The 13976-nt window shown below is 43.2% G+C and overlaps 2 protein-coding genes and 1 long non-coding RNA gene across 7 annotated transcripts in view; 1 reads left to right on the top strand and 2 right to left on the bottom strand.

The window, feature by feature from the left end:
* Positions 1 to 7021, bottom strand: part of GAREM1 (GRB2 associated regulator of MAPK1 subtype 1) — an 83647-nt gene extending 76626 nt beyond the window's left edge. For 2 of the 4 annotated variants that reach the window (XM_077352509.1, XM_077352510.1), the window contains exon 1: positions 6539 to 7021. In XM_077352509.1, coding sequence (XP_077208624.1) covers positions 6539 to 6659 — 121 coding nt within the window. In that variant the 5' untranslated portion in view covers positions 6660 to 7021. Of the gene's footprint in view, positions 1 to 3795; positions 4032 to 6124; positions 6259 to 6538 lie in introns of those variants that run through there. The other 2 variants (XM_077352511.1, XM_077352512.1) reach the window with 2 other exon arrangements.
* A 108-nt stretch (positions 7022 to 7129) lies between these two features.
* LOC143844820 (uncharacterized) lies at positions 7130 to 13589 on the top strand. 2 transcript variants are annotated; one of them, XR_013234148.1, is made up of 4 exons: positions 7130 to 8135; positions 8746 to 8856; positions 10332 to 10448; positions 13118 to 13589. It is a non-coding gene; the product is annotated as an uncharacterized LOC143844820 (long non-coding RNA). The 2 variants fall into 2 exon arrangements; XR_013234147.1 differs by having other exon boundaries at positions 7130 to 8856.
* The window catches only part of LOC143844818 (ras-related protein Rab-10-like), a 32107-nt gene continuing 29730 nt past the window's right edge, over positions 11600 to 13976 (bottom strand). Inside the window, exon 6 of the mRNA XM_077352516.1 lies at positions 11600 to 12865. Coding sequence (XP_077208631.1) covers positions 12788 to 12865 — 78 coding nt within the window. The 3' untranslated portion in view covers positions 11600 to 12787. The remainder of the gene's footprint in view (positions 12866 to 13976) is intronic.

Here is a 13976-nt window from a genome sequence, read left to right as displayed (position 1 = left end):
TAGCAGGGCCGACAGAGCTCCTTAGCAGTCCTTAACGAGCAGTCAGCAAGCCAAGAGGCCCTCGTTAGCAAGCCCTCCACCACAATCCTTTGCTCAGGGCCTCTCCCCTTACCTGCTGCTGGCTCTAGGCACTGAGGTACGTCTGACAGCAAAGAGGCTAGAGTCCAGGGATGGAGGACAGGAGCTGCAGGGGCAGTACCAATCAGGGCAAAGCTGGCTGCACCCTGATTGGCCCTATTCCAACTTGGACAGCCGGACACGTCCCACCCCCTAGGCTGTTTCATAAATATATAGAGGAACAACAATGGATAAGGATTGCATACCACCATCCCAGGACAGCTCAGGGCAGTGAACATCATGGTCAAATACAATTACAAAAGTACAAATGTACTGTCCATATTAAAAATTATTCACATTAAAATGTAAGCAATTATTTAAACAATTAAAACCATAATTAGCAACTGTCTGGTCTTTAATTCCAGCTCACTCCAGATGTTCTCACTGGGCATTTCTGATGGGGGTTCTGGAAGGGGTCCAGTAGATGTTACCAGCTTATTGGCCCCAACCAAAGTCTTGGTGGAAGAGCTCCATTTTAGAGGCCCTGAGGAACTGTGCTACCTCCAACAAGGCCTGGAGCTCATTCCACCAAGTGGGGCCTGGAAACAAAACATCTTGGCCCTGGTTGAGGCCAAACATACTTTCATAGGGCCAGCGATCTCTAGCCAGATAGAATTGGCTGAGCATAGTGCTATTCAGAGGACATAGGCAGCAAGGTGGACCCTCAAGAACACCAGGCCCAGACTGCAGATGAGCTTAAAGGTAAGCACCAAGATCTTAAACCAGATCCAGAATCCAACCAGGTACTCTTGTAACTTGTACCTCCACGGAGAGGGAAGTGTCAAAAATCACACTCGGATTCCTGATGCAGTCTACAATGAAGATTCGCACCCCATCCAGGCAGGGCAATCACACTTCCCTATCTACCCAGTCACGGGATCTCAGTCTTTGATGGGTTAAATTTCAGATGACTCTGCTTCAGCCATCCTGTCACCCAGACATCTGGCAAAAGACTTTGAGGGTGAATCCAGGTGGCCATCCTTCAGGAGGAAGAGCTGGGTGTCCTCTCTGTATTAATGACATCCAAGCCCCAAACTCCAGACCAGCTGGACAAGAGGGCATAAGGATATTAAATAAAATTGGAGAGATGACCACCCCCTGTGGTACTCTGCATGGGGGTTGGCAGTGGTGCAATTGCCTCTCTCTAATAGCAACCCCCTGTCCACAACATTTCAATCCCATCCTAAGTCTTAAGAACAAATTTCAGGAATAATCGAAAGTAGGATGCATCAGGACAAACTGGGATTAAACAGAGGTTAGTCCATGCTGGGCATGAACACAACTAGATGGTTATGCTTCTATGCTTCCCTTCTCCTAGCACATTACAATACTCAATTTGAATACTTTCCCAATGATTTCAAAACCACAGAATTCAAAATTTCTGAATTTAAGCACAACAAGGTAAATCAAACTGGGAAGTTTTCAAATCAAGTTCTATACACAAGAAGAGACAGAAGGGGAGAGCATAAGCATAGTAAACAAACTGTGTTCGTAAAATACTATTTAAGCATCACAACAAACTACAATTAAATGAGGAAGTGCACGAATGTGAACTCTTTGCCCCTTCAATTCCAGAACACTAAAGCCACCATCTACATGTAAATAAAGTTTTTAGAGAAAGCTGATTTCTTTAGCAGCAGAACTTATTCCCAAAAAAGCAGACTGAATTTTATACAAATATTAAGGCATACAATCCTGTAATACAAGAAAAAAATGGGACATAAGACAGAAGCAACAGAGAACATTAGCTTGGCTTTTCTGAAGTGGATTCCAACCAGTATTCAAAAACACTTGAGGTGGAGGATATTTTCTCTTTGCTCACATGCAAATGGCTTCTTTGGATTATGGCCCATTTCTTTTTATTGACCATCTTTAATAGTAATCACAGATCTGGAGTACAATATGAATCAAATTAAGAATCCACAGCACAATATAATAAATAAATATTGACACTAAGCAGCTACTGTCTCCCACTCCTGATATTTTAAATGAGTGCAGTATAAGCAGAGCGTGGTAGTGGTTAATGTCTCAAAACTAGAATTTGGGTTCAAATCTCACCTCAAAACCTACCTCACAAGGTTCAAATCTTACCTCACAATGTGACTGTTGTGGGGAAAGGAAGAGAAAGTGACTGTAAAGCTGCTCTGAGACTTCAGAAAAGTAAGATATAACAAACCACTCTTCTTCTACTTAGAAATCAATCTGTAAGGGTGCTATTAAATGACATTTATGTAATCGTCAATTTACGTTTAAGAAGCACATGAAGCATACACATGGCTATTTTCATGAACTTGCAAGCTATTCCCGACAAGCTAGGTGCAAAACTGTGGGCACTCAGTTTGCTGTTGATCTATGTTTCAACGCCCAGAATACATCTCTCTAGATTTTGGGTCAAAGGAGACATTATGCTAGGAAATAGTGTCAGCATTTTAAAAGCTGACAGGTTCTGTACAGGACCCCAATTTGAATTAGGGTTGCTGCGTGAAATAAAAGGATTTAGGCCCACCACGCCCTCTCAAGTTTCAGTAATAACATGTGCGTCCGCATGATTTTTGAATGTAACCACTGCATGTAGACTTAAGCAATGCCCATATACGGAAAAATATAGCAGATAGGATATGCAAACCAATGATAGTAGAATAACGAAGCACTAGTAACTGCACCGGAACAAGACTATCTAATGCCAATTAAAACAGCTTCAAGCATAATTCACCAAACATATTAGGAAGAAACCACAAGAACTGCTCCAAGAAGCAAAGATGTCATGAAGTAAAAACCTGATATGCTAGAGCAGGGGTAGTCAAACTGCGGCCCTCCAGATGTCCATGGACTACAATTCCCAGAAGCCCCTGCCTGGCAGGGGCTCCTGGGAATTGTAGTCCATGGACATCTGGAGGGCCGCAGTTTGACTACCCCTGTGCTAGAGCTACAAGAAACTATTTTGTATTTTAAATGAACGAGCAGGGAACTGTAACAAAACTGAAGGGAGGAGGCATCCCATCCCTCTTCTCCTCCTCCTTCCTTTTGACAGTCCTCTCCCCTTTTTTGTTTCCCTCCCTATTTTCTGTCAGCGTGGGCTCAATCCAGGTATCTGCAGATTAGTCCACACTGGACTATTAGAATATAAAATGATGATTAGCTATTGAAAATAAATGAAAGCTGAAAAATCACATGAGTAGGCAAAAAGTTAGTATAGTTTTCCTGCAACTGAAGAATACTTGCAAAGATTGTTGTTTCTAAAGGCTTGTATTGAGTCATGAGGAAGTATTTTGTCAACCAGTTCTAACCCTGATATGGTAAGAGAAAGGGAACTCATTCAAGTACAACAGGCCATATTCAGTCTTATAGCCTCTAAAAGAACCTATGAATGGTTTTGTTTTGGAGGCTGGCTCATGAGGCACTAAATATATTCATGTGAGGAATGAATGTTTCTTTTTATTCTTAATTGCTATGAGAATTACACAATTTGCCAAGGACATCCTCATGGTCCCCAAACAATATTAAAATATGTCTGGCCAGCAAAAGTTCTTTTAAACTTAACCTAAATATGCAATATTCCTTTCCTAAAATATGCATTCTCTATCAGGAGAACAATGTAGTTTGTATAAAATCAGCTGCACTTTTTAAAAGGGGCTTACAGACTATTAAAGTGTCCCCCAACATTCTTTGTCATCTTACCTGACAAATTATCCTTCAAGGAATGTTCTGACCTGACCTGCTGAGGCTAGGCCAATTTCCTCAGATTTTAGAAGTTTAGCAAGGTTATTCCCGGTTAGTACTTGGATGTGAGACCTCCACGGAAATCCAGGGTTGCTACACAGAAGCAAGCAATGACAAGCCACCTCTGTGTCCGTTGCCTTGAACACCTTTGGAAGCATTTGAGCTTTTAAAATGTTTCTTTCTGCTTAAAGATTCAGAATTCCTGCAAATGCAACATCATTCTTAAATTAAAAGTGCCTCCATATGTGAAAAAAACATACAAGCAGTATGCGGAATATCATGTGACCATGCCTCATTAGGGATAAATACTAAGCATATAGTAAAACAGATGAGTGCAACAGATTGGATCAAGGTATCCCAACAAATTTCCACAGCAGAGTGGGAATTTGAACTTGGGTCTCCTTGTCTGACACTTTAACCACAACAACACAAGGACCACGGAGGCACTATCCTCATTTCCCAATCCTCTGTTGTGCAAGCTTGATAGTTTTTAGATTAACAAGCTGCCATTTGCTTGTTTACACATTAATTATGGTTTCCATAACATTCTCCTTTAGAAATGACTCATGCTTTTAAAATACACTCATGCATTTTGATAATGTACATTCTGAAGTACCTTTCCTATAGTGGTTTGCTGCACAAAGAGAAAGTTAATTCTTAGTACTTCCAGGGTTTGTTTCAAATTAAATTCATTTATTGTTTATTTATTGATTTATTTATTCATATTTATATACCGCCCTCCCCGAAGGCTCAGAGCGGTTATTGTCTGTTTAATTTCTATGTAAAATCTTTGATGTTAGGTTATAGAAAAGTTGATTGCCTACTATTAGTATATCAACTTTTCTATAACCTAAAATCAAAGATTTTACATAGAAATTAAACATTAGACAATAAATCTAATTTGGAACAAACAATGGAAGTACTAAGTATTAACTTTCTCTTTGTGCAGCAAGCCACTTTAGTAAAGGTACTTGAGATCAAAAGGCCTACATCTAGGACCCTGGCACAGGGCAGAAACCATTTCAGATTGTCATCCTGCCTCTTCTTCTAAACATTTCAAAGCAGGGCACATAGCCACTCTTCACTTTTATCTTCACAACAATCTTGTGAGGTTAGATAAGCTGAGAGACAGCAAGGCCCAAGGTCAAAAGCTGGGTCTGCACCCAAGCCTCCCCTGCCTAAATCCAGCACACCAATGAAGTAAACTAAAAATGATAAATAACTACCCTTTTCATTCATTTCCTAAGGAGGAAAATATACGTGAATGATCCAGGAGATAATCAGCCTATTTATTAAAAATCATAGAATGGAGGGACATGAATACCAGGACACAAAAAAGGATTTTAAAAAGTTTGCATAAGTTGCATTTTATTGAGAGAGAATGATGAACTCAAGGATTATACACCCAAAAAATGAGTGCACTGCAGAAGATTACGGGAAGCAGACCCACACAGGTGAGGAACAAGTCTCAGTGAGGTTCCTCCCCAGCTCAATTATTCAAGCCACAACCACCTCCACACATTGCTCACTCACTACTTTATCCTCTTAACGGGGGAAGGAGAGGCACCTCAAGGACTCCTTTCACATCCCACATGTGAGAGGAAGGGAACAGATGAGGACCTGACAGATGGCAGCTCCCTAATAATAGAAATGGAACCATCAACAGCTCTTTCGTGCCCTCCTTTAGCAACACGTTATATAACAAAGCTATTGGTTTTACTTTGTACAGGTCACCTGGTGACAACTTGTGCAGAAAAGTTAACTATATCTAGTAGACTACCATGGAAGAAATCAAGGCAGAATGCCCAAATGCAGTCTCTCTGGCTTAATGAACTTCTAGTTTAATCAACTGGGAAGACCTTGGCAAAGCAGACCTGGAACCATTATCTATTTAATATTGCAAGATGCATAAATACTTCATGGTAACTGTCATTCTTCTGCATTTCATCTGTAAACAAGCCCAGATTTTTTTGCTACAGAAATACTTTTCCAACTTGAAAGTTTGACAAGTGCCACAGATTCACACTCAGACACATTCACTCTCAAAGGAGTCAGACAGACATTCAATTTACACCTGACTCAGGAAAATGGGCCCACTTCATGGTGTTATCAAAACAAAACTGCCTAATCTCCCGGCAGGAAACCGCCCACAACGATCGGTATCTGCTCTTTCACCCAACACTCAAGATGCACTTTTAAAGAACCGGTTAGCTTAGCAAGTACAGAGAACTGCAGAACTCGCAGGCCATCACCTGCAAGAAGAGAGCCACTCTCTGCAAACTCTCACCTAAGCCAACTGATTTCGCTACTCAGGACTGCCCCGTGCATTTCTTAACCATGGCATCTGCTTGATGAAGGAAGGGCAAGGGGGGCAGTGAGTCCCAACAGGGGGAAACTTTCCACGGCCTCCTTTCCTCCCCACGCATTTCTCCATCAGGACCCAAGGCTGGCATTCGCCTCCTCGACGGCCCATTCATATTTTGGTCACATGTCCCTTTTCCCCAATGGGCTCCTCTCCCCAGAAGGACTAGCGGCGCGGGGCTGGAGTGTGGCCAAGTGGAAAGCAGACAGCGGCGGGCGGAGCGGCTGCAGACCAAGAGCCACCCGCAGAGGTGACTCTGGCCGCTCGCCCTCCCCGCCCCCGCTCCTGGGGGCAGCCAAGAGAGCCAGCGGGTGGCCGCGACTGCTGGCGCCGACTCACCTCCCTCCAGCCGGACCACTTGGGGCAGGCGGTAATTGCTAAGCAGCTGGTCCAGAGGGACGGCCGTGGAGCTCCACTTCACATCCTTGAGACTGGCGCCCGGCGGGGGGCCCACATCCATCTTCCCAGGCTGGGGAGGGGGAGTCAGGCGGCGCTCTCGGGGCACTGCGGACTGCCGCTGCGGTCGCTACTGCAGCCGACGAGACGGGCGCGCCTCCCTCAGCCGCTGCTGCCGCTACCGCCGCCTCCGCCGCCTCCCCCGGCCATGGTGCACTTGGCCTAGGGGCAAGGGGATTCCCAGCCCGCGGCGGCGGCGGCAGCTCCGCCAACCCTCCGAAAGCGGCGTCGACGCGCACTGCAAAGGCTGCCGCTGCTCCCGACTCGTGTGCTTGTGGCTCCAGCTGGCCCAGGAAACGCCATCCCAGCACTGACTAATCCACCCGGAGCGGGAGACGCCTGCGCAGCTCCTCCTCCTCCTCCTCCTCCTCCTCCCATAGAAAGGGCTGCCAGGCGCTCCCGCCTCCTTCTCCTCCTCCTCCTGGAACGAGGCGCAGGGAGATCTGTGGCGCGCGCCGAGGCGCCGCCGGCAAACTCTGGCCCTCTCGCTCCCTCTGCAGGCCACCTGCAGCTTCGGGCGGCGGCGGCGGCGGCCTCCCCCGGGGTGGACGGACCGTTCTCGACCTGCGCCGTCGGAGGGCTCGTTTCGAAGGGACCCTTGAAAACGGGCCTTCAGGCCCGCCCCGAAGCTTCCCGTGCGGGAGAGCGAGCTGCGTCTGAGGCGTTTTAGTTTTGTTTCTAAGGAGATGCAAAAGGGCCGGACAAGTTTGCTTGGAAATAAATCCCGTTCCACACGGTGGGGTTTAAGTTCCCAGCATTAGGAGTTGCCGAATAAGTATGTCCTCGCCGGGCTTCCCAGAACTTGCTCCTGAGTAGATAGGCACAGAATCCGGCTGCGCAGTTTTAAGCACCTCCGGACAACTGGTGGTTTCAGTGTCTGCAACTGCTTAAGACGGCACTTTCTATGTCCTTTGTGTTGTCATCTGGCCCCGTCACACAGCGCAAGCGGGGGGGGGGGGGATGAGAGAGACATTCAAGGGCTGTCCTCCACAGGAGTGGGATTCCTCCTGGCCTGGTTTTTAAAATCTAGCTTAGATGTATGCAAATCAGGGCTATCCATGTTGAGGCTACAAAGGGAGACTATAGCATTCACATTTCCATCGAGCTCTCTCATCCCAAACTAACCCCTCCACAAGGACCAGGGTCCCAGCTCTCCAGAACTTTCTCAGGATACAGTAGGCAACCCTATACTTAGATTCATTTAAGGTTCACTAGGTGGTTCCAAGTGTAGGGACATGGCTGGAGCCTACACGTCTTGCTTCCAAATTCCACAAAGCTTGCCTAGTCATTTCCCATTTGCCTATCCATTTTTTACTCCATTAAATCCATGGAAGAAGGATGGAGGGCAGGCCCAGTTCTGCCTGCTCACTGATCCTATCATCAGCAGGGTGCTTGGTGTCCAGGAATTCCTTCCCAGCACTTCAGCTTGGGCCATCTTGACCTGGCTGCATCACCTACATTTAAACCTGTTGGGAGCAAGGTGTGTGTGTGGGGGGGTGTCCCTCTTAGATCCATGGACACTGGGAGTTCATTTCAGCTCTTTATAGTGAGCCTAGCATGGTGGCACAAAGAGGCAAAACCTGAATCAAAGAAACCCACAACCAACCCTGATTTATATACAAAAGTCACACGATAGATCTTCCAACCAGTGCAGGCTATTGGTCAGTTTCACTTTAAACTGACTAGATAGCAGATGGGATCTAGCAATAAATTAGTCAATTACAGTATAGGCTTGATTATAGCTCAGTCCTGGGCAGAACTACAGATGCAACAGTGCCTTTCTCAGAAGTAAGAGCATTTCTGTTCTGTCCTCTGGGTCCTTTTACATTCCCTTTGCCTTGGCTTCACTGACTGGGGGAACTACATTCTGCCCTATAGGAAGATGACTATTTGACAAAGATTAATGCTTAATAACAGTGGACACTTTGAAAAGTATGTTGGTTTTATATCCTCTGAGTAGTTTCCAACATTAATCTCTCAGAGCGGTAATTCTTTATACAGATATCTGCGGTAAAGTGCCAGTTTTTCACAATCCATTGCTTGTGCATATATTCTGCGTTCAACCAGTAACACTTTTTGAATTAACACAGAATACAATTATATGAGAGAATAAGCCCCTGCCACTGAAAAGCCCAGTATGCTCCTGGGTAGTGTTAGCACAAGACTGGCAACTACAACTTCCAAATTCTCATCTAAGTCAGGTAAGCGATGGACTTTAAATTTCTGTGTGAATAAATTATTATCATTTACATATCAGTAGAGGCATTTTTAATTTCAAATAAGAAATTATTTTGTGTTGATAGTAAGTTTACAGATCGGTAGTATGATTCCCCTAAAGCACGATAGAGGTGAATGTAAGTAGACTTCATCAAAGTTTAACAACGACTCATACAAGAGTCTGTGACTTCTTGCTAATTTGATAAAAATATGAGTGTGTGTGTATATACTTAATATTCCATTAATCTCCTGTACGAATTCTATAACATTGAGTGCCCTGACCTGGTGTCATGCCCCCGCTGCCACCTCCCGTCTCCCAGGAGTTGCCACAGCAACCAGGGCCTGCAGCTGAGCCAGCTCTGGCAAAAGAGAGGGGCCTCTGAAGGTGCATCAAGGGAAAGTAGCACAAGTCAGCCAGGCTCTTCCCAAGAGGCATCTTTGGTGCAGCAACAAATAGGTGGAGAAGCATGCAGGCAATGCCAGAAATAAAAGAATTTTTTTTCAAAGTTGTAACACAAAGTGTGCCTCTCTAAATTTTTCTTCCCCCCCCAAAAAAAATCAAGAGACAAGATTAATTTTAAAGGTATCAAAGGACTTTGATCCCATAAGGAGTGGCATTCAAAAAGCATTATGCATCTATGATTCCATACATAGGTGTTTCAACGGAGAAGTATGATTTTTTTTTTAATTAGCAAGTGTTGTGGGACCTTTAAAACATGGAGAAAGGGGCTTGGTTGTCTGGATTGATTGACAGGTGGAAGCGAGTCACATATATTATAAGACCTGTTGCTCTCTTCTGACATTTCCAGCAGTAGATGTGGAGGGTAAGATGTGTGAAAAGAAGGCAGACAAAGGCGAGACAGCAAAAAGATGAGTGGCTGGGAGGTGCAATATGATTTAGTGCTATGACATTCAGCTGGCGTAACGCTTTTACTGATGTGTGAAAATTGCCTGTAAATCCCAAAAATGCCAGATTTGGGGTGTGTTAGGAATTTTTCTTACTTTATTTGAAGCAATAGGAGCAGCACAACTGGAGCACCATATTTTATTATACTCTAGAGCAGGGGTAGTCAAACTCCAGATGTCCATGAACTACAATTCCCATGAGCCCCTGCCAGCATCAGGAGGGCCACAGTTTGACTACCTCTGCTCTAGAGTCTGTATGCCAATAAATGTTTTCTGAGTCTGCTCCAGAGTCTTAATTTAGAAACCTTCCATAGTACAGTGCTGTAAACTAAACTCACAACTAGCTCAAATTACATTTATTTGAAAAGATAGAACCCATCTATCCAATATACAGTTTTTAGCAAATCGTGTTTTCCAGTCAGTTATGGGAATCTTTTTGAGCAAAATCCTCAGAACCTTCAAGGAGTACTCTAAAGACTACAGCAACTTCCTCGTACTGAAAGCCAGTACAGTGTATTTCAAATAACACACTTGAGTCCATTCATCTCCTCAGATGCTCAAGATGACAGTGCTGCTTCTGTCCACAAAGAGATGAAAGTGATTGTTTGGATGGATAGCTGAAGCTAAAATATGAATACAGTGCTGACGTTGGGCCACTTCATACATCTAAGTAAGCTACTGTTTCCTCTGCAAGATCCTTTCTAACATTCCTAGTATGGGATCAGATAGAACAGTGTAATGCTTCAGCAGGATATCCACAACTGTGGCAGCAATTTTAGAACAAATGCTACCATAGAAATTTAATTTACCTACATAGTAAATCTCTGTAATGCTGGCTCTCTTTATTTGTTGTTGTTGTTATGTGCGAAGTCATGTCCGACCCATCGCGACCCCATGGACAATGATCCTCCAGGCCTTCCTGTCCTTTACCATTCCCCGGAGTCCATTTATTTATTGTGTACCTAAGAATTTTATTTTAAGCGATGGTTCTAACATTACATTCTTGTCAGTGATCACTCGCCTTACATTTTACACACACTTTTCTTAACCTCAAGTTTGACAGTCAAGAAAAACATTAATGCCTAGCAGTATTGCTTTTTAAAAAACTTTTTGCCATCAAGTGGCAGTGGTCTTATGGAAACCCCATGGTGTTTCTAAGGCAAGAAGTGTTCAGAAGTGGTTTACCACTGCCTGCCTCTGTTTAGCATCTCTGGTAGTCTTCCATCCAAATACTAACCAGGGCTGATTATACTTAACCTCAGAAATCTCGGCTCCCCAGGTCTGGGTAGTTGTACTTATGCATAATTACAAATGTCAGCATACACAAGATTGGACTTCTAAAAAAATTGCACTTAAGTGAAATTGAATCCATAAAAAATGGAGTCATTCAGAGCAAAATGAGAATTTTATTCCCCTTCCACAACCCCGTTATCCAGACTAGAAGCTCTTCCCAAATGTCCCCATTCTCATCCCCGCTCATCATAAACTAGGACTTGGATCCTAAGCAGTGTGATCAGAGTCAAATTTCTCCTTGCTTACTACAACTTTTTGGTTCCCCACCCAACTATGCTCCTATGGGTTCATGGTCCCACAAGAAGTGTGTTGGGCAGGGGGGAATATGAGCCTGGAACAGTAAGTGAGAAATCAGAAAAAAGTCCTGTCTCCCTTCTGCATGGCTCTATCAGAGGAGCTCTTGTTTCATGGACAGAAAGCATCTTAGGACCCAACCCTACAGAAATAATTTTTTAAAATAAGAAATATTATCACAATATCTATTTTATTAGCAAAATCAGTAATATCAAAAGGAAAAAAACAGCAGAATTTGCTTAATGCAGTTTATAAATATGGAAAGTGTGTTCAAAGCTTCAAATACCATAGGTGTGTTTTTGAAAATATATAGATGTAGAACAAAGTTTGAGTCCAGTGGCACCTTTAAGACCAGGATTAATACCTGTGGATACTAGCAAACAGACACTGAAAGAGTTAACAACAGATGTAAGAACTAAGTTTGTGTCCAGTGACACCTTTAAGATTTTAATTCTGGGTTTAGGAGAGAACTGACTTAGCATGTGTAGTGACATAAGAACCCAATATCTCTGTTCTCACATCTGTTAACTAACTTATTATTTGTATGCTAATTTGCTATCTGGAGCTTACCAAATGCATTAACCCAATCTTAGCTATACTTACTGCTTGGTTAGTTCTGCAACTAGGTTCTACTTAGCCCTTCCTGGCAAGTAACCTCTCACCCCTCTCTACCTATATATAATGCTTCAGAAAGTCTGTTTAACTGTGAAGAAGTGTACATGTACACATGCTTTTTGATGGGGATGGTGGGGGACTTGGAAAACGGGGACTTGTAAGCAAGTGTCTGGGTGTTGTCACACCTCACATCCCCACCCACTTTCTCTTTGTGCTGCATGGGATTTGTGTAGCAAGCAGAAGTTGAATGGATACATTCAAAGGAAATCTGCTCATCCCCAGGGAGAAGACAGGAGGCTGCTTATTAGGAGCAGGGGACTGCTGGGGCAATTGCATACATAGTGTATGGGTGATATAACTTCTGGTGACATCATTTTAGAGGGGCGTGGTGAGTAGGCATGGCCAGCTAACACCATTTCCTGGTACCACCAAGTCTAAAAAATATTTCAGTGGTATCTCCACAGTCAGAAGGTTGAAAAAGTCTGGCCTACACAGTATCTGGATGATGTCACTTTCAGAAACATGTCACTTCTGGGGGGTTGGCAGGGAAGCGTGGCTGGCTGACATCACTTCCTGATACCTTGAAGCTTGAAAAAAAATTTTTAGGGCTAGCCTAAAGAATGGTTTTTCTTTACAAAATTATTTGGAACAACAGAACTATGGTTGGAACCAAGGCGTCTGCTTAATACAGTTTATAAATATGGAAACACTTTAATGAATTTTAAAGAAAACATTTGAAAACTTCTAAAACAAATACTGTTAGTATCTAGAAAACAATAACCAGACAAACTAACACAAAACTGTCAGTCATAATCTGCAGCAAGTTCTTTTGTGTACATTTCCACTTAGGTCTACCACATCTGAGCTGAGTGGTATGCAGGAGCTCTGAAGAATAAAAGAAAAAGCAAATACTGAATTAAGTCCAGTGCCTCCAGACTTTAGAAATGCAAATACTTTGGGTTTAAATCATTATGGATTTTATCAGATCCGTTAGTTTACAAGGAGTACCACAATAGGGCAGTGATAAGCAGTTATGCTTCTGTAACCATTGAAATCTGTAAATCCAAGATGGTCTATAAGATGAACTCAGTTCACAGTTCTGTTTCTAAGCAATGTGTATGTTTCTTATCTCAACAGTACAAAGAGTACCCCAAACCTCACTTCCCTCATCTGTTTGGTTGTTGCAATCACTTTTCTCCATTTCCGGCTCAGTTCTATTATTGGAGTTGGGAAGGTGGAAAAAACAACGGGTATCACAGAATGCAAGTAGGTAAGATGCAGAAGGTGGGCAGGTTCGGTACCCCCCTCCCAGATACTTTACTGTTGAAGACCTGCCATCCATACCTGGTTTACAGTGGACATGAAAAGGTAAATGCTTATGAGTGCACTACTGTTGTGATACTCCTTGTAAACTAAAAGGTCATACAGATCCATGAATGATGGCTGCTATTAAATTTAGATTGGATCGTAACAAGGTGAAACAATACGGAGAACTATTTGTTTGAATGCTAGAATGTTAATAGATATACTTATTTAAAATATCTGTACATTTAACCCAATTATTGCCCTATATTAGCAAAATAACCATGTGTGTGTCTCACATAAGTTTTTAAAGAACATAAAACATCTACATGAGGATCTGCTAGAAGAAACAATTGGTGGAAGAACTGTATTTTGCAGTGGGGTGACACCCAGTGGAGATCCTGTTCAAATGATCAGGCATACATTTTTTACTTAAGCTACTTAAAACTTCACCTGGAAATGAATACGTGGCCATTTTCTATGGAGTTACACATAGTATTTATTCTAGGGCAGCTTGCTAGTGGGGAACTTTTGTAGCAGGTTAAGAGAAATATTTAGCCTCAAGTTTACTATGTGAAATAGGAGAGAACTCTGCAAAGCACATTTACTGTCAGCTTAGGCAATGGTTACTTTAGCAAGCAGAGAATTCATTGATTGGTTAGGTTGACTCCCCACAAGCACTTAAAGGAGTTGT

Source organism: Paroedura picta, chromosome 9, assembly GCF_049243985.1.
Source record: "Paroedura picta isolate Pp20150507F chromosome 9, Ppicta_v3.0, whole genome shotgun sequence".
Lineage (NCBI taxonomy): Eukaryota > Metazoa > Chordata > Lepidosauria > Squamata > Gekkonidae > Paroedura > Paroedura picta.
The sequence above is the reverse complement of the archived record's forward strand: the minus strand, read 5'-3'. Positions and strand labels throughout refer to the sequence as shown.